Source organism: Synchiropus splendidus, chromosome 6 (assembly GCF_027744825.2).
Source record: "Synchiropus splendidus isolate RoL2022-P1 chromosome 6, RoL_Sspl_1.0, whole genome shotgun sequence".
Classification (NCBI taxonomy): Eukaryota; Metazoa; Chordata; class Actinopteri; order Syngnathiformes; family Callionymidae; genus Synchiropus; species Synchiropus splendidus.
The window spans coordinates 40653-61458 of NC_071339.1; the positions used below are offsets into that span (position 1 = coordinate 40653).

General features: G+C 43.8%; 1 protein-coding gene across 1 annotated transcript; it reads left to right on the plus strand.

Annotated features, from left to right (window-relative positions):
* Positions 1-1744: 1744 nt before the first annotated feature.
* slc6a11b (solute carrier family 6 member 11b) lies at positions 1745-16696 on the plus strand. Its single transcript, XM_053869285.1, has 15 exons — positions 1745-2039; positions 2408-2635; positions 3971-4105; positions 4590-4730; positions 4796-4877; positions 7209-7341; positions 8862-8996; positions 11054-11157; positions 11235-11359; positions 12343-12455; positions 12527-12664; positions 12750-12852; positions 13075-13175; positions 13310-13480; positions 14443-16696. The coding sequence occupies exons 2-15, from the start codon at positions 2425-2427 to the stop codon at positions 14584-14586; spliced, it is 1836 nt and encodes a 611-aa protein (XP_053725260.1). The 5' UTR covers positions 1745-2039; positions 2408-2424; the 3' UTR covers positions 14587-16696.
* Positions 16697-20806: the final 4110 nt, after the last annotated feature.

Consider the following 20806-nt stretch of genomic DNA (forward strand, 5'->3'; position numbering starts at 1 on the left):
TCAGAGACAGGGGAGTTCCTGTTTCAACGCCTCTATCACGCCTGGAAACGGTGCAATGCACATGAACAAAGAGTTGTTAAGAGGCAAAAGTTGAGCAATCCGTGAGGGTTGTTGAGATTATCTGAGCAAGCGGCGTGATTTCCCGATGGCTGCTAGCTTAGGTGGTAAGGTGTTCTACACTGCAGGATTGCCTACAGTGGAAGAGAATGAGATGAGAGAAATCTGCACAGTAACAATGTTGGCAGTTGAACAACAGTTTTCATCACACAAGTGAAACAAAGTGGACTTGTCATGTGATCATCAATGTTTAGGAGCCCAGTGACCTTGTCTGATGCCACACCAGCGTACGCCATCCTGCATGTGAGCCAACTTTGGTTTTCTGTCCTGCTGCCAGCTCAAGTGGCAAAAGAATTCAACTGCAAACTGACGTAAAGCTGGGTCTCCAGTTCTTCCCCCCATCTCCCGTCTATTTGTTTATGAGGAAGGACCATGGCTACACAGTAGTCAAAGATGGAAATATACAGAACACTGTCAGCAGCTGCAACCAACGATTGACCCACAGTATAAACCTTTATTTTGATTGCACATAATTTGCTTTGATGACAAAAAAAAACATGCGAATAGAATAATAAAGATGAAGGTACATCCGTTTTTTCTGCCCAACTTTATGACATCATGACTCAGCATGTTTTTTCGAGTGGACAGACGAACAAGAAACGTTCTAACAGGATGTTGAAATGTTGCTCAGTGCAGGTCTGCGGCAGCCACAGAGACACCATCACTTTCTTAAACATTGTGTCTTTCCAAGAACTTCTCCACAGTTGGTACCTATCAGAGATTTGCAGCTGTCAAATCAGTTCACTGACTCACTGCTGCCACGATACTGAAGGGTAGGGAGTGAGTACAGGAACCTAATTACTGGATTCACCAACTGGATTCACGGCCCTGTATAAGAAAGGTCCGAGCAGGCTGTTTATCCTAAGATCGCTCCGATCTTTTGAGGCGTGTATGAGGCGATATGCTGTACATTTTTTTTTGTCTGTTGGGGTGGCAGTGTGACCGCAGGTGATGACTTCATATGAGTACTTTATTATGATCACTATTGAAAAGCAGCGTTTGTTATTTGTAAATATTATTATTATTATTATTATTATTATTATTGTGTGTGCTTGGGCCACACGGTGGCCTAGTGGTTAGCACTCTTGTCCTGCCACAAGACAGTTGCAGGTTTGATCCCCACCTTTCTGCATGGAGCTTGCATGTTCTCCCCATGTGCGCGTGGGTGTTCTCCAGATTCTCACTAGGTTCATCTAAAATTGCGATGGACTGGCGACCTGTCCAGTGTGTATTTCGCGCCTCTCACACAATGACTGCTGGGATAGGCTCCAGCGCTCCCCGTAACCCTGAACAGGACTAAGCTGGTTAACTGACAATGTGTGTGTTTGCTGCCGGAATCCTGAATTCCACCGTTGGGAGATTTAAAAAAAATCTACTGAATAAAAAAAAAAACACTACTAAATGGACGATTGTCTTTCTTTCACAAGCCACTGTCGATAAAACAAGGCCCATGTAAAAAACGTTTTCATATCCACATTTTTGACAAATTAATCTAAAGTCAGTGACCTACCTACTTTCCCAAAAGGCAAGAGCCATTCAACTGTGATGGGCTTGTCATGTAACTGAGGTGGGCTCAGGGCTGGTGACTACGTGGCTGCCCTCCAACTGGAGGCGCCTGAGATTTGGTTTGGAGCTGAGGAGCTGCAGACGCGCACTCATCCATCCACTCCAGCGAGAAAGAGCGTCAGTGCATGACTGGGAGCGTCTCTTTATAGACCTGAGACTCAAGAAATCTTTTTCTACAACCATTGATTCCTTTTCGTGTGTTTCTTTCACCTCCCCTTGTTCTCCCTTTCTCTGCTCTTCACCCAGGATCCTCCTGTTTTTTGTTTTGTTTTTTTTGTTTCTTTGTTTTTTGTGTTAGTGTTAGTGTGCACCATCATCAGACCAAAGGAGCTTTGTCACAGTTTCATAGGACACTGGTGAGTCTTGAATTTACATTCTCATTGTGATTCATCACATGTGGCTGAAAGAGTAGCCTGTCATTTCCATCTACAGGGATCTTCTTTTTTTAAATGGATATATATATATACACACACACAGTCTGTGCATCAGAAGGGTGATTCAGTCCATTTAAAGATGCCACAGAATTGTCAGTCGTCTTGGCTTTTGTGGTCTCTCTTGCACAATAGCTTTGATGGTGAATGAGACGCGGCACTGGACTCTATTTTATTTCAAGGGTCGTCCACCTTGAGTTACTGATTTGAAATATTGTTGGTCATCACTCCTCTATGAACAGTAAGGTCAGTTTATTGTAGGCAACATATGAACTGTCTCTTTTTTACTGTAGTGGGCTGTTGGATCGTCATGACAGCAGACAAGAGTGGGCCAGTAATAAATGGAAAACCCGAGGAGGGCAGAGACCCTGACGGCTCTGGATCCAGCCTGGACAACAGGGAGTACTATGAGAGGGGTCAGTGGAACAACAAGATAGAGTTTGTCTTGTCAGTGGCTGGAGAGATCATCGGTCTGGGGAATGTCTGGAGGTTCCCATATCTTTGCTACAAGAATGGAGGCGGTAAGCGATACAATGTACCATCAACAACAAAACACATGTTAGGTCCAACTTATTGTGTTATCAAATCATTGTGATCATCAATGTGTCTGTCTGTTAAAAAATAGCTTAGGAAAAGCACAGATTTCTATGAGATGTCCAGGTACATTCATAGGACAAGGATAATAAGAGTGATCACTGAACTGTCATGGTTTCCTGGATCACCCACAAAGATTTTGCTAGATTTCTTGCTCTCTGTGGAGAGAGAGCTGCAGCACACTGCTTCTAGCTACACAGTCTACACACTCTCACTCCTTGGAAGTCATATGTCGACGTTTGGGCAGAAGTCACATTCAGACTTCCACATGAGACTGTGTTGCAAAATGACAGCGTTTGACATGTCGATTGCTATTTATAAGCCTCTCTCCTCCTTAGTGCTAGTGAGTCACCGTGAGTGAAATGAACAGCCATTTGAGGGGTTGAAAATAGCAATGGGGACATTGTTATAGATTTAACAAAATGAACCATGGATTTCCAAGCCCCACCTTGTCTTTCTTCTTCAACACAGTCTCATAAAATATATTGTATCCCACACAAAACCACAAGGCAAATCTAAAACCGTGCCGTTGGATGAACAGGGTGGAAAAGAATCATCAATCACATGGCATTGTCATTCTTTTTTTTTTTTTTTTTTTTTCAAATTTAATTTGACTTCAATTGCAAGGTTACTAGTCTTCTTGTGACAGTAGCACCATGAATAGAATATACAAAGCTGTTCAAAGACATATCTAGACCTACATCTGGCGCATGCTAGATAGATTCCGACATTTGCACTTTTTCACATCATGAGAAAAGTGTCCTTTTCTCTGGAGCCATGGTTTTTTTTTAGCCATTCTTAAATTCTTTAAAAAAGGGGGTACTTTTTTCCTTCATCTATTCTGCCCAAATGTATTTTGATATCCGATGGGGCGTTTACTTTGATCGACGCGAGACTCATACCCTGATCTGCACATGAGCCCCCACCACCTGCCAACCTCATGCAGTCGTGAGTAACTGATGTTGCTCATCTGACTGGCAGAATCAGACAGGTAAAAACCCTGACGCAGTTTAGAGATAAATTAACCACATTAGCGCTGTTTAATAAAACCTTGTGACTGAGCCAATGTTGCAAAAGTATTCAGCATATTGCAGCAATTCATTGAGAATAACTGCTTCCTCCACTGAAGTACTGCACTGGCCCATGGTGAAATGCATTAAATATAAAAGCTACTCGCCAACTGCAAACCAATAACCCTTTCTCAGCAACAACGAAATCATTTCTTTGCAATCTAACAATTTGGGGCGGAATGTGTCTTTCAGGAGCCTTCTTTGTTCCATATGTCATCTTCTTTGTGTGCTGTGGAATCCCTGTCTTTTTCTTGGAGACCGCCCTTGGGCAGTTCACCAGTGAGGGGGGCATCACCTGCTGGAGAAAAGTCTGTCCTCTGTTCGAGGGTGAGAATGGTCATGCCCGTTTCATTCATTCATAATCTTAGTCTATAGGCCCACAACTATCAATCTGTTTTCATATTCCATGAAGCATTAACGTTAGTGAAAGCTCTGTCCATGTTTAATATCCAACCTAAATCACAGCTCTACTTCTTCTTTGCAGGGTACCGTAGTGTGAGCCACGAGAGCTTGTCGCATGAGCAGTCAAAATTCAAATAAATAAGCAAGCACAATCATGCCGATTTCCAACCAAATGGATACACTGTACACTGTACAACATACATTTGTGCAAGTCTATTGACGTGGTATGGAGGGGTCACTTCCATATTTGGCGCACTCCTGTCTCCATTTCTGTGGACACCAGGACAACCGAACACCAAATGAATAAAATATTGTCAATGTGCTTATTTAGCGCCGTGGTTTCCGAGGAGTGAAGTCTGCGAAAGTTTTTGTTTTCCTGCACTTTCCAGCATTTTTTCTTTCTCTTCAGGGATTGGCTATGCGACACAGGTGATTGAAGCTCATCTTAATGTGTACTACGTGGTGATCCTCGCATGGGCAATCTTCTACCTCTTCAACTGCTTCACTACTGAGTTGCCATGGGCTGGCTGTGGTCACTACTGGAATACAGGTAGGAGCGAAGACGTCCATCTTTTCTTATTCTCAGCTACGTCAAGTCTTGTTACCTCTCCACAGAGAACTGCGTCGATTTCTATGGGGAAAATGCTACCAACATTACAAACCCCAATGCTACCTCACCAGTCATTGAATTCTGGGAGTGAGTATGACTTGACTTTCTATTCATGTGTTCGGAGCTTCATTAAGAACGAGAGCAGATCTGTGGAAACAACTTCAACCTAAATTTGCAGCAGATTACTCAACCACTCAGAGCTGAGTAATTACAGCACTAGTCATGTGACAAATGACCCATCATGTAGTGGAGGCACTTAGCATAAACCGACCTCTAGTTAAGCTTGATTGTTTTTGAATTTGCAATGTAAAATCATGTTGACAATGGACAGATAAGTGTGTGTTCTCCAACGTGCAAGTATTAAGAATAATCCTGAATAATGCGTGTGGTTTCAGTGTGGTCATTCGAGCCGCACTTCGATTTTGCCAATTGGCACATACTGTAACTTCCGGTCTACAGAGTGCAGCGGAATATTAGCCCCACCCACTGAATTTAAGAAGGAACACAGATCTTGTTCCTCCATGAGCCTCAGCGTCTATAAGCCGGTGGTTCAGTGGTGCTGTCTGTGCTGTGGACAGCTCAGTGGTGCACCAGTTTAGAGACGCTTTTCAAAACTAATTCGGAAAACGGGGTCCAGCATGGAGAGGGAGGAAATAGCTGCGTAACACGGAGCATCTGGATCGCTCCACGCTGCTCTCACAATAGACCAGGTGCAGCTCTGGAGCCGGGATCAAGTTTGCGGCCAAAACCCGACTCGCTTGTGTTCATGTTGGACTTTTCAGCCGAATGCACTTTGTCTGGAGACAGAGTCTCACATCTTTTATTCACATTAAAGCCCTCAAAATGCGCAGTTTTCGCCCATGTGCCCAAAGTTCCGACACCACTGCCGGTCTCAGCAGCTGCTTCTGGATTCCAGACCTCCAGGAGATCCACTCTGTTGACGGAGCTGTGGACATGCGGGCAAAAACGCCACATTTTGAGTGCTTTAAGGGTCAATAAAAAGCCTCCGATTTCATGTGATTTCAGCCCGTAAAAATCCATGTATTAGCCGCGCTGTTGTATAAGCTGCAGGGCTCAGACCGCAAGTAAAAAAGTAGCGCCTTATAGTTCAGAAATTATACTAGATAGACTTCATTTCAGACAAGTCAATTAGAGGTCTTCACATTACAATAGATTTTTTGGTAAATGAGCAGCATTGCCTTGTTTATGGCTGTGACGATGAATTTAGGTTAGTTTTACTCATAGAGTGCTTTGTCAACTTGCTCATCAGACTTTCAAGTGTGAGGTCAAAGATTGTGGGAGTGGTTGTCTATTTGTGCCCTGTGATAGACGGGTACTTTTTCAACAGTTTTTGCTAGGAAAGGCTACAATGCTATTATCCCACACCACCACAGTGTGGCTTAAACTCAATGGAGACTATACTATATTCCTTGCTGGACATTTTTTTCAGTCTTCCAAATTGTGATATGAATTTCCTCCATTTAGGAGTTCGGTGTGAATCAGCTCTCCATTTGTCCCAGTAATTTGTTCAAGCCACTCAAATGTTTTTGTCAGCAGTCCATGGTGGGCCAGCTGTCTCCCAGCAGGAGTCATGCGTGGTAGCAGATCTGGACTTGTGTAATAGTGATCACACTTCCTGCCCCGCTGTCTGTTGCTGTGTTTACAAAACGACACTTTGCAGAAACAAACGGCATCCAAATATACGTCGTAACCCACTAATTTAGTACTTACTGAAGCCAAAGATTGCTGTGTATTGTACTGTATAGTGGAACATAGCAGTCAGTTATTGTTTGCCCAGGTTCATTCTACAAAATAAAAAAGGAGATTAATAACATACAGGTTTTTTTTTTTTTTTCAAATCACTAGTGTAAAAAAAAATATTAAAGCAAGGAATATTTTCCATGTGCCCAGAATGAAAAGCAATGAAGCTCTAATGGTGTACATTACCATGACATGTGTCAGTTGACAACAAAAGCTAAACAAGTCTACTATTGAAAGTCTCAACTGAAGCGCAGGGATGGACAATTCGCTGTGCCCTCAAAATCCTCTCTCGACAGCGGCATGGACCTATTGTAACCAAAACCATGCATACGACTTCGGGCTAAATTCCAAAGGAACCATACATGGGTCTTTGTTGGTTTCTTGAAAGGGGTCTGTGACGTGTTGCTGGTATCAGTGGCGCTAATTCTTCCGTGGAAAAAATGAGGAAGCGTTCTCGCGGGTCACCTTGGGGGTAATTGAACGGGCACCACTGTACTGCATAGTAATTGCTACTAAGGTTACAGCAACTGCTTCCTTTGCAGACGACTGCATATTTCCTTTTGCCTGCAATTTCGCACGTTGATTGAAAAGTTTCTTTTGAAGATATTGACGTACGTCGATGCCGCTTGTTGAATTTTTGCTCTTTTCTCCAAACAGACGCAGAGTCCTGAAAATCTCTGATGGTATCGAGCACATGGGCGGAATGCGCTGGGAGCTGGCCATGTGTCTGGCACTAGCCTGGTTCATCTGCTACTTCTGCATATGGAAGGGGCCCAAGTCAACAGGAAAGGTGCGCTACGAGAATGCATGCTGCCCAGCCCAAATATAGCAGTATAGCATCATTTGTTGTGTGATTGTGTTTCAGCTATAGGACGTTACCGTGGCAGCTTTTTAAAATCCACCTAGAAAAGAAAACGCTAGCAGATTCCAGTTGAACATAAGAGCAGGAGGAAATATCAGTGACATACTGAACCAAGCTTATCCCCTTTAGACTCTTTTGTTGTATTGTGAGCCGAAAGAAGAGCATTATTCTTCATGGCTGGGCTTCAGCAGCCAGCCCGTGATTGATTCCTGTATTCATCCGAGAGAAAGGCAAGTGTGCATGAGGCGCATGCAGAGTGTATCCCCAGCTTCCACCTCTGCCACCTTCTTGTCTCTTAGGAATAAACCACATCTTGCTTGTTGTTGGAGAATGGCTCTTTGTACTTTCACCACAAACCCAGGGACCCATTCAGCTCCAGCTCTGCTCAACTTTTTACTTTTGTCCGGTTATTCTCACATTTAAAAGGGTTAAATTTATTGCAGGCTGAGACACAATTGACCACTAAATTTACTCCCGTATTTTCCTGTGGTGAGGAGGAAAGAGCATGCTGAGCTCCTGAAGTGCGTTAAGTGAATAGATGAGGCCCCTTTGGTCAGGGAATGAACGTTACAAAGATTGTAATGGCCAGACAAAACTGCTGAATATATATTGTACTTATTACTGTCACTGTTTTCTCCAACCTTCTAACACGATGACGACGTCCAACCTACGGAATTCATGTATACGTGTGGTTGTAGCAAACATGCGTTTCATGAATGACTGTAGTATCTCCATGTCGTGAATTGAACCTGCATAATTGTATGCGTATTCATTCACTTCCCCGTGTGTTTCAAAGAGCAGTGTATTTTCCCACACTGCCAGCTTCACTCCTCTCGGCTTCTCCTCTTAAAGAGTGGGGGCCAGAGGAGTCCTCTTTTATTTTCACTCTACTGGCCCAGCTCTGTTCTGCCCTTCTCTGTCCTCAATTGGACTTTGACTGGCTGCCAGCAAGGCAGGGGATGTATGTTGCCCGGCCGTGCCTTCAAAGGGGCCAGCGTCTTTGTGCAAAGTGTTTCTTAAGAGCCTTAGGATGCGGAGCCTAATTCTGGACCCGGACTACATAAATGTGTAGAGTTTAGCATTTGCTACTCACCACTCTATCAACATAAGATCCAGGTTTAGTTGGATCTTGCTGTCTTTAGCACTTCCTGTTTGATCGATGAGATGATTGATGATGGTGAATCACATTAAAACATGCGAGTTTACCCTTGTAACTCACGCAAAAGGAAAAATAAAAAGCCCTGGCCAGGGCTAATTTGTCAAATTCAGGCACACCAGCCAACAAATGTCATGCTGTGCAAGTTGCACAGTCTTGTATGAGAGAAACACACATAAATGGGGTATGACTCTTGCAAGAGTAAATCTGCCAGTCACCTCGGTCATTCATATCTTGATGTTTAGAGCTTAAAGTGAGGGTTACCCTTTTGCTCAATTTTCTCTGTCTGCAGGTTGTGTACGTGACCGCCACATTTCCTTATTTCATGTTGTTGATTCTACTGATCAGAGGAGTCACACTGCCTGGCGCATACGATGGAATAAAGTTCTACCTTTACCCAGATATTTCCCGTCTGTCAGACCCGCAGGTGAGTGTTGAGTGCAGGTTTCCAGCAGCAGTGCGTGTCCTGGTGAGGCTGGGCTGCATGGGGGTTTTGTGCCGTTCATTCTGCTCATCTCATTTACTAAATGTCATCCACTTATACAATGTTTTCGACACATTTGGACAAAGAGTGGGTGTCCCGTGGTGGCGGCACCCATGCCAAAATTGGGCATTCCAGGGTGGGCCAAAACATTTGCATCCTGAGGTCTGCAAATGGCCCGCGGCCCCACGTTTGAGACCGCTGGTTTATGGTGTTTTCCTGTCCAGTGTTGTAACAGTGTTTGCGCTGTTTCTTTTGTCTTTCATTATGTCCAAAACATTTTGTTGGAACGTTTGGTTTAAGAATATGCGGAATCCTTCAAAAATCTCTTAATATGTATATTTTTTTAGGCCTCTCTTGACACTTCTTTTTTACCCCAGTCACCGTCATCTAACCCTTCCGCCATGGTGGTTTTGATTGCAATACAAAGAGCAATGCAGATATATGGTGCACCGGCCAGAAATGGCCACACGCACAAAGGAGGCTGATAAAGAATCTCTGCAGTTTGGCAGAGGGAGACATTACTTCTGACACTAATGTTAAATGAGCTTCCTTGCAGACAACCGGGCCACTGTTCCGTACACCATGCAGTGTGACGACAGTTTTGTTCTATTCAACGCCCTCAATGTCATCATGCTTCCCTCGTTCTCCTCTCTCCTTAAACTGTATCCCCTCCATCCTGCGTTGTCACTGGAAATGTGGCACCTTTTGTATATTCCTTCAGACCACCGAAGTTTTTTTCTCTTTTACTGACGCCTGCGTGCAGAAGCCTGCTTTTTTATTACCACTTGAAAAAGTATGAGAGTGACTCATGACGATACTAATCTGCCATGGAGATAAAAGGATTTGTAGAACTTCGTAATGTCGTCCACTTGTGAGAGGCTTTTATTTCTTTTCTTATTTTCCTGTCGCCTTCCTCCTCTGTGTGTCTGCGTGTCCTAACCAACTTCTCTCTCCGTCTCTTAACTTTTCAACAGAAGGTGTTCCTCTGATAATCTGCTTGATGATATTTTCCTTCCCGGTCACTCGCAGGGAAAACCTGAGCATCATCACCTCTGCCAAACCTTACCATAATAGAGCATCCACTACACTCTTCTTTTACGCAGCACAGCCGTCTCCACCACGTCCGACGTACCTCCTCTTCACGTCTCCAACTGCTCTTGTCCTTTATATACTCTGTATATTTGATGTGAATGACTTGAACTCATCTGTTTTACACCTTTCATTGGGACAATTTTGAAAGTAATACGTCCGATATGTTTCCGAGTCTTAACATTGCCAAACACAAATTAGGCACAACAAGCGATTCTCTCTCAGCTCTGGTCCTTTAAGGTCTGAGCCCTGGGTGAAGCGAAGGGAACATTAATGAACATTAGCAGAGAAAGGCCTGTTCTTCCCCAGGAACAGTCTTGTGTTTGTGAGGTCACAGAAGTTACCCTGGTTACTCCCAGGAGGGAGTGAAAACCGAGCGTTTGTTAATTGTTTCTTGGTGGGGAAATGAGATTAGTGACTGAATGGTGATGTGAGAGAGGTTTCTAAGAGCCACGTTACGTTTCGGTTCCTGTGCTGCCACTACAAAGTAGTTTGTGGCTGTTTCAAATACTATACGAAATGTGTATTTGAAATTAGGAGCAAGGTTTCTTGGAGGCTCTGTATCATCTGCCTGACAAAAATAGGCTTTTCCCTTTCATGAGTAGCGTATGCTTTCTGCCTTGTCTTTACTGTAGACTTGTCCAGCGCCTTTGTCCAACTCCCAGTGATTTCGTGCGACCGTAAAAACTCTAGACGGCCTCACAAAAACCTCACCGAATCTCAAGACGTAGTGAAAAACATGCAAAATAATTGATTGTCATCATCATTCATTGTTGGGCTCCAGCAAGGGAGTCAGTCCTCGGTTCTCACCAGGGTGTGAATGTAAGCCAGACTCTGCCATCTATAACTGCTCAATACCAAGCATGCCATCACCGAGAACATGAGACTAACACGTGTATTCTTGCTTTAAGGTGTGGGTTGACGCTGGAACACAGATCTTCTTCTCTTATGCCATCTGCTTGGGCTGCCTCACGGCACTTGGGAGCTATAATGCCTACAACAATAACTGCTACAGGTGTGAATCATGAATCCATGATATAATTCATGATATATAAGCTTTTTGTTGACAAAGCCAACTGTCCATCCCTGCAGAGACTGCATCATGCTGTGCTGTTTGAACAGCGGCACCAGCTTCGTGGCAGGTTTCGCCATCTTCTCCGTGCTCGGATTCATGGCCTATGAACAGAATGTTCCCATCGAGGCTGTGGCTGAATCTGGTATGTCGCGACAGTCGATCACGGAAATCAAGTTTGTGCTTTTCTATCACCTGTGTTGAAATCATTGTGACACAACTCCACACCCCAATGCTCAGTAACCACATGGACCTGCCACCACATGTAGCTGCCTGGACCTGATCTCCATAGGTCTCAATGTAATTTGTTTCCATGAAATTGGCCAACCCACATAATATAGGCTCAAAGCACGATCAGGAAACAGAGCAGTAGTCACGCCAGCGGAGATGGTAGGCCAATGTCGTTGAGTTTTAAGAGTACTGCTCTTTAGGCCCTGAGGATGTTTTGACCCTTTTCACTGCCTCTGAGGTTATTCTAAAGAATATACTGGACAGTCTCTGTTATGTTGCTTGGATGAAGAATACAATGAATAATGGCCACTCTTGTGTGATTCTCAACATTTTGTGAAATATTCCTTACAGTGAGAAATTACATTTAGAATAGATACAAAAAGTGTGATTTAGTGCAATTCATTTTAGTTCAATTCAATTCAATTCAATTAAAAACATGGAGGAATCCCCTGAGAATACGTTACTTGGACTATTTCCAAGACATGAAAAGAGCTTCAGTTGAACTCAGGTGATATAAAGACTTGAATAGAGCCACCATGGTGATTTATTGTGCTGTTGTCAAACTGATGCAGAATCAACAATATTCTGCTGTTTAAATGTCTGTATGGCTCCATCATTGGATTCAGTCATACACCACATTCATTCACCTTGAAAAATGTGGCAAACATTCTGATACCATTAAAGTGCGATTAATTGAGATCAATTCATCACAAATTCTCCAGTTAATTAGATGACATTTTTAATTGAATCCCATGCATATATATATGTATATTAATTTTTTCCAGGCCAGAACCATTGACAAACAGTATTTAGGTCAGTGTCTGTGGCTAAATGACCAGAAAACAGATTCAGTCATTCCACTGCTGAAACATTTCCTATGGCAATTGTACTTCCCAGGTCCCGGTCTGGCGTTTATCGCATACCCCAAAGCTGTAACAATGATGCCCCTCTCCCCTCTCTGGGCCTGCCTCTTCTTCATGATGCTGATCTTCCTGGGCCTGGACAGTCAGGTGAGGATCGCAATGGGACACTCTGTGTCAGGGACAAGAAAATCGAATGTCTGTTTTTTCTCTTGCACCAGTTTGTGTGTGTTGAGAGTCTGGTGACGGCTGTGGTGGATATGTATCCGGAGACTTTCAGAAGGGGCTATCGAAGAGAGTTGTTAATTCTCACCATGTCTGTAGCATCTTTCCTCATCGGGCTCATCATGTGTACTGAGGTGAGTCTAGCACTAGTCACGTGCACAAAAAGTCTCTTGAGTTTGCATTAAATAGAAACAAACTGACACCTGTCTCTCACACCAGGGAGGGATGTACGTCTTCCAGCTGTTTGACTCGTACGCTGCCAGTGGGATGTGTCTGCTGTTTGTGGCCATTTTTGAGTCCATATGTATTGGATGGGTGTATGGTAAGAACATTCATATCTAGGAGTACAAACACTTTGGATTCCTTCTGTCCTGACGCCAGTCGCAGCCATCCTGCACCTCTGTAATGCCCCCTACTGGAGAATGACAGCAATACAACATCTTTGAAAATGTGCTCTGCTTTATTGTTCACCCTCCACCGCCTGTCTACCACAGCACACGCTCTCACGCTTAAGCCAATGATCCCGAGCTGAACTCTTTCACAGGCAGTGACAGATTCTACCTGAACATCGAGGACATGATTGGCTACAAACCTGTCTTCTTCATCAAATGGTGCTGGATGATCCTGACCCCGGGCATCTGCGCTGTGAGTTCACCACGAACATGACACAAAGTAATGTTATGACCTGGAAGTATTGAATACTTGATCATATACAATTTTGTGTTTGACCTTTTTGACCTTCATGAATCAAGGAATCAATGTGTATGTGTTGGCTGCAGGGAATCTTCCTGTTCTTCTTGATTAAATACAAACCGTTGAAGTACAACAATGTTTACACCTATCCGGACTGGGGTTACGGCATCGGCTGGTTCATGGCCATGTCCTCCATGGTCTGCATTCCACTGGGGATCATCTGGATGATCTGGAAGACTCCGGGCACCTTTTCTGAGGTACAAAATAAGCCTGCTCCTGCATGACACACCGCTTTCATGCTTTGGTCAAAACTGGACCTGTGCTGAAAGAGAAGAGTGTTTGCGCGTAATGTTCAGCATGCAATGAACTCAGTTGGACAGCAGGTGGCAGCGTTACAGTGCTTCTTATAACTCAGGCCCATGGGAAGTGAAGGTCAGGAGGTAAATCGGAATGTTGCAGCTTGAGGAACACATTTCTCTTATCCTTGTAAGCAGATCTTTAGGAGAAACAAACACATGTGCCTCTCACACTTACCTCTCAGGAAATACAGATCCACAGTCAAGACATTTCTCCATGAAGTCTGTCACAGCAGTGGTGGAGGTGCTTCCACAGGATGGTGTGGGACAATCCATCTGTAGCGGTGCGAGGGCTCCATGAGCACTCTCAGTCTGCTGAACAGTTCGAGTAAAATGTACAGGGTCATCTAGTTTTCACGACACGGAAGAGCATGATACCGCGACATCGTCATTATTATTACCATAACGTTGTTCACAAAGTGCTTTTCAGGCAAAACAATGGCAAAGAATGTTTTCACTTGCTCGACCACGAAGATGGTCAGCTCCTTCAGTGAGCGAGAACTGAGGAAATGTGAGGAGGATATTACATAAATACAAGCCTGTTGTACTGAGTTTTGAACAGGGACATAAAGTTGTGTTTGGCATCTCCACTGCAGTTTTTTCTAAATACCCAGCAACAACTAAATGGAGTCTCCAAAGCTCTCCTCTGGTCGTGTCCTTTCTGGTCACTCAATCACCCAATGACATCCTCACCTTCACATCAGCAGATTGTTCCAGCCTGCTCCAGATGCACTCTCCACTGAGTCAAACAAGTATCACGTCCATTCACTTTCATCTTTTCTCCCTCTCCTTACTTTTGTACTGCTTACTGTGTAAACTGGTTCTAACTAGCAAGATTTGTTCTTGTCTTTTTCTCTCTGTAGAGGATGAAAAAGCTAACAACTCCCAGCCCAGACCTGAAAATGAGAGGGAAACTTGCTACTCTCAGTCCATATGCCACCAACGATGCTAAACTGAAATCTGACGGAAAAATATCAACCATCTCAGAAAAGGAGACGCCCTTCTAACGCAAGCGCACGCTGTACCATGCTGAGATTCCACAGCAGAAACCCACAAACGGGAAAATGACCTGGAGTGTTACTTTTGTTTTGTATAAAAATGAGACAGTTATCTCAAGTTATATCATGATATGTAGTCTGCTCCAGTTTTGCACAAGGTGTGTTGTTTTCATTTAACTTGTAGCTAAAGAAAACCTTTTCTTTCTTTAACTTTTAATATTTACATTAAGATACAGCGTATTTGTCCTGGTACCTTTGAACAATACCAATGTGAAGTGTTGACAAGTGCTGCAGCTCTCCGTTTGTGACTCAGCACCCCAAAATATGACTGTGACAGAGGCACAAGCGGAGAGACCATTCAACACAATGTGGGTGACAAAGATTTTAGTGCTTCACCTCGCTGTCAGTTGCATCCATGATGTCATTTGACCATTGCTTCTTCACAGCAACCAAGGGAATCTCACCTCTCCTTCGACTAGGAGTGATTCGCAGGGCGAGACTCACTCTCCTTCCTTGGCCCGCCGCGAGACAGTCCGTATTACTCTGAGCTTAGCAAAGAGTGACTGGCAGACGTGCATCCCGGCAGTTTGTTTGCTTCTCCGCCTGCACAAATGAAGACGGACACACCGCAGACGTACACTTCAAAAGCTGCTTCTCCATCTGCTTTCTTTCCGTCCGTCTTGTCCAGTACTCTCTTTCTAGCCAGCGTCTGCTTGTCTCCCACTGTGAGCTTTGCTCTCTCCTCACCCCTCATCACACGGACTTAACAATCAAATGTTGATGAGTAATGCATCTCGACTGCTGGATTGTTATTGCTAACATTGGATGTTGAAGCACATGCATTCTTCAAAGACACATTGGTTGTTCACAAGTGTGGGCACTGTCAAACATTAGCTACCAAAGGTTTTAACCTACCATGAAAAATGCACATTTTCGATTGGATGATTTTTTACCTAGGTATATGAGATTTTAAATGATCGGAGATTTACCTCCCATCTGAGAATGTGGTGCACGAGTGGACTGACCTCGCGCGCTTGTTTCCCTTATCCTGTGCAAACTGGCCTTTATATACTGCTGGCGTCCTGGTGGGAAGCAACGTTATCCCACATCAACCCACCCTCACTCCCATGGCGTCATGTATGGACGTTAGAAAAGTTGCCTTTTGCATCCCGTACTGATGAAAAAAATGTAGGTTGGGGTTAGGGTGAGCCATGGGATGGCGCTCCCTACAGTCTACGTGTCACATTCTATTTAAAGCTTATCAAATGGCCATGCATTTTAGTCATGGTGACGTGCAGTACCGTCACTCAGGAGGAGAACCACGTAAGGGCTTAAAAACGGCAGCCCCTCCTGGAATACTACATTAGGAAACCGTTCTTGGAGTCCATTGCAACACCTGTACATAACATTCAACCCCTGAAGGCCCTTTTCGTCAGTGTAGTACACAAAAGTCCACTTTCCCAACGTCAATATCATGAGGAGTGAGGAGGACATGGACAGAGCCAAGCATGCTACACACTGCTCTTCAATGTAAGGAGACAAGTGCTTCCAAATAAATGAACCTGTAACACTGTTTAAATGTTTGATGAAAAACTGCCTTTTGGTCAGTGGATGTGACAATGGTCGACACCATCTTGGATTAAATGAGCTGGTCTCATTCTCAGTCCAGTAGTAGCTTCATGTCCATACGTCGTTCTCCCCCCGCCTCCTTGGTTTGACCCAATTTCTGTCAGTCTTTCTTTTTGAGGAGGAGTCACAAAGTGAAAGAAAATATGGATTGATGAGTTGAGGAAGTGCATGATCGACTAAGTAATGATGGGGGGTTTTTTTTCTATGGATGCTGTATGAGCTGTGATGTTTGTTTGGTCTCTCTGCTATGGTTTCCTCATCACCTCCTCACTGACCTTCGGCATATCTGTTTATATAACATCTCTTTTAGAAGATGTCTTGTCTATTTCTAAAAGTAAAACAAATGTTTTCAGAAACAGCAGCTGCTTCTCCTTTTTTTCCCCCCAAACCTCACAGCAATAAAGACGTGATGCAAACGTTTCCTCTGTTCAACACACGTTTTTCAATGGTGCATCTGCTTAATCATTTTTGAAAATAAAGTTGTTGATGGATCTTCTCAAATGACTGTTTACTGCGGCTTGTTGTGGTGGGATCACAGGAAAATGCAGCAAATTCCTGCAATGCCACTTTTTTTCACCCAAGAATGAGCTTAACCCAAGGACGCAGGCACGTTTACTCTGTAGGAAGAGACCAGGTTCCAAGACAACATAACATATAAATCCTTTATCAAAACCAAACGAATTATTTCTAAAATCAACACCATTTGCATCAGAAATCAAAGGGAAAATGAAATTGGGGCCGGGTGACAGGCGTCGACTGTACAGGCAGAGGGGCCAAACAAACAGAGACACACTACCCCAATACTTCATCAGAATTGTTACTGAATTAATAATAAACAAATGAAAACTAAGAGACACACACAGAAACAAAAAATAATAATAACATGGCAAACCACAAAACACGTCACGAACCCTCTCCATTTGGTCAATTTGGTTTGGACTGCTTCCTGTTCCCGCCTTTCTCTCCGTCTCTCTTCCAGGATGGCAGGTCTTCTTCCCGCCACAGACACACACACACACACACACACACAGACACCTGAATCTGATCCCGCAATCATCCCGTTCTCTGCTTAAACGCTGGCTAGATGACAACCGGCGTCAGTTCGTTGATTTTGGGCTTTTGTACTCTGTCGTTGTGTTTTTTGTATTACATTTGTCTTTCTGTAGATCTTAGATCCTCCTTCGAGATTAGAAGTCGAGTACATTTAGTTCGTCTTATTCAATTTGCTGAACTCAACCTCCAGTCACAGTCTGCTGCATGTAGGTCTCCTGACTGTGTTCCTCAGACAACAACCAATATGGCACTAAAAAACTGCCAAATGAAAGAAAACAGGGAACAACTTATCACAAAGAAAAACAAAGCAAAGCAATGCAGTGCAGGACTTGAAGTACAGCAAAACAAAAAGAAAAAAACAGACCAAAACAGCAGCAGTTCCTCCCCTCTGATGCTGCTCCTTCACAGACAATGGTGAGATGTCTTTGCTGTCACTGGAGCTTTCGTTGACCTATCAGCACAAGAAAAACAAAACCAGCAGTCAGGACAAAGAGACAGAGAGAGGCCTGGCGGGGCCAAACTGCTGCCGCAGCGCCCACAGGTGGTGGGTACGGCCCTTCACACCATACCTCTGCAACAACAACAGCAGCAGCAGCAGTGAAACTTCACACCTAGTGAAACCATGCCACAAGAAAACAGTGGCACTCATGGCCTCGGACAGAAATGGTGCACGTTACATGGTCCTAAAAGAACACTTGGGCACTTTGGTACTTCCCCAAAGATGGTGAATTTAGGATCATACTGAATGAATCTTTCAATAATCTGAGGTGTTGCGAGGTGTGTGCTTGATAATGTGCAGTCAGAAATCAGCTTCCATCAAGTGACTCTGACGTGATGTCTCGACTTTTAATCTGCCATCTGATGTGAAGGTAATCCTCTTCTGTTGTATCACATTGCCTCTGCGTGAGAAGCTACCAAGTCTGTAGCCAACAAGATCACGAAAGTGACATGGCTGCAAGGGCCGAATCACTCTCACTAAGGCTGTCCATTACGACTTCTAGCATTATTCCACTGCAGATGAGCTTTATCTCGACCCATTTACATCACAACTGCTGAGCTGAGAAAGATTTTCTATGTTTTGTCAACACTGTTTCTTTTCTTTCTGAGCACTGTGATCAGTGAAGAAAAAGTGTCTCGGCTTGTGAGCTTGTGAAAGCTTCTGACAGTGGTGACAGAGAAAACATAAGATGCGATGAATACTATCTGGACCTCACTATCTTACATATCTTACGTTACAGAGCTTGTTGAAGGGTTTAATGTCTAGTCGCCTTACAATCAATGAGGCGATACTTTGGTTGCACATACCTATTAATCTTGCTCCGAAAATATTGTTTTCCTCTTCCACTGTTCATTAGTTGTAGTCGGTAGAGCAAATTTATAAATAAGACAAAAGCTACTTTTCCACAGCCCAAGTGCATAACCAGCCATTAAAAAGATAGTAGCATTACAAATTGAGTGAGTCAGGAAAGTTTATGCCCTCCCCTTCAACCTGCTGACTCCTGCCTTTGCACCAAACTATGCTTCCAAGCACTTCTGCAAGTTTGCTGTTGACTTAACAACCACCAAAGACGAGCATGTGCTGGTGCAAACAAATCATAAACAGTGGCTTAATGAATGCAGAATGACCAGTGACATCAGAAGCGTGACTTCAGAGGAACAAACATCCCACAAGGCCTACACAAAACATCCGAGAAGGACGTGTGTTTGTCCTCTATTGATGTGTTCCATCTCTTCAAGGTCATGATCTCATTGTGGAGGCAGGTGATTCAGTCACCAGTATAACTTGAATCTGTTCAACACTGTCTGAAGCACAAATGATTGGCATCTCAGTCTCTCAGTAGATTAGTTTTAGCATCTGTGCCCTGTTTGTCTCCTCCAGTTCATCAAGTCATGCCCTGGGGGATTGCATTTTAATTCATCCCAGGCCTCTCCTCCTTCCTTTACAAGTCACAAAGTCATCAGCTGTATCAACTCCTAAAATGCACACAAGGAAAGAGCAAATCAAAACAAAGGCATTGTTTAAACCAATGGTCAAAACTGTCACAGAGGTTTAAAATACAGAAAACAGGAAACAAGGAAACCAAGGATGTTGCCACCAAAACGCAGAGCGAGGGAAACGCACAGGGACGAGGGAAAACCTGTAACAGAAAATAGGTGAATAAAAGTGAAGCCTAAATAACGGGGGCAACAAAAACACACTTGGATAAACTCACGAGGCCCAAATAACAAAAAGCACTTGGTGGTGGAATTAGCACACATGAGGAAGAAAGGTAACAAGAGAAAACAAAAGGTGAGTTACAGAAACAGTCCCACGAAGCACACAGCTAATAGTAAAGGGCAGAAGCAAAAGAAGCATGAAGTCAGAGATAGTCTCTATCGGTGTTCTGTGGAACATCACTTACCTGTCATGAAGTATAAAATAGTTGGTAGTAGTAGTACAGACGATACTTGACTAAATATATGAATAAAATGATCCGAAGTAACAAATGCAGGAGTAGGGCAGTGCCCTTGCATGTCCTATTGTATGCATCTACCAATTGACAGATGTTCCCTCTCGGCCAGATCGCTGTTCTACTGGAGCCACAGATGTGGCTAACTAAAGCAGGTTTCATCAGAGCAAATGTTCATGTACTGCTACAGTATGCCATCATTATCATCTTGCGCTGGCAAGAAGAATCACAGGAATTACCTTTCATACCATGTGATGGCAGGAAGATCCAAGTGGACGATTTCAAGGGTCTTCTTCACAGGAAAGGGAACGCACACACACTCTTTCTGAGGGGATGATGTCTCACCTTATCTGGTCTTTCCATTCACAAATATGCTTCATCATAGACAGCACTAGAAACATACCAAGAGCGTCAGACTATACCAGGGGTGGCCAACTAGTCAGAGGCCAAGAGCCACATTGTTTTACTTTGTTGCTGAAAAGAGCCACATCCTACAAATATGTAAGGACAGTGAATAACAGGTGAAACACATGCCATACGTTTAGTTTAGGGGATGACAAAGTTTGGTGAAGAGCCGCATGAAACTGGGAAAAGAGCCGCATGTGACTCGGGAGGTTGAGACAGTAACACACAAATTGAGTTGTGACTCCAGGTGGAAGCGAATACACCAAAAATGTAATCATCTGTAAAGATTTCTATCAATATTTCCTGAAATCTCCCGAAATGTTTGACTTATATTGTGCTGAGCAACAGACCAACGCCAACGGTGACGTGACCTCAGGCGTAGGTCATCCAAGCCTAGGTCAGTCAACAGTTGTCTTGTCAAACACAAACACGTTTGATATTCTTCTTTCTTGCTCAACCTCTTTGGTGCCCCAGCTGACTGTCCACATATGTGAGGGTTACATTTTAGCATTAACAATTTCGTAATTATGACAATTAAAATGTACACATGGTGACGGTCTTCTACCAAGTGTTGAGAAGTGGCTGTGGGGTCATACAATCTTCGGGTCCTGGGCGATGTCACAGTCCCACATGGCTGTCTACAGCAATGATGGCATTGCTTTATAGATGATCGACACAGTCCTAAACAGCAC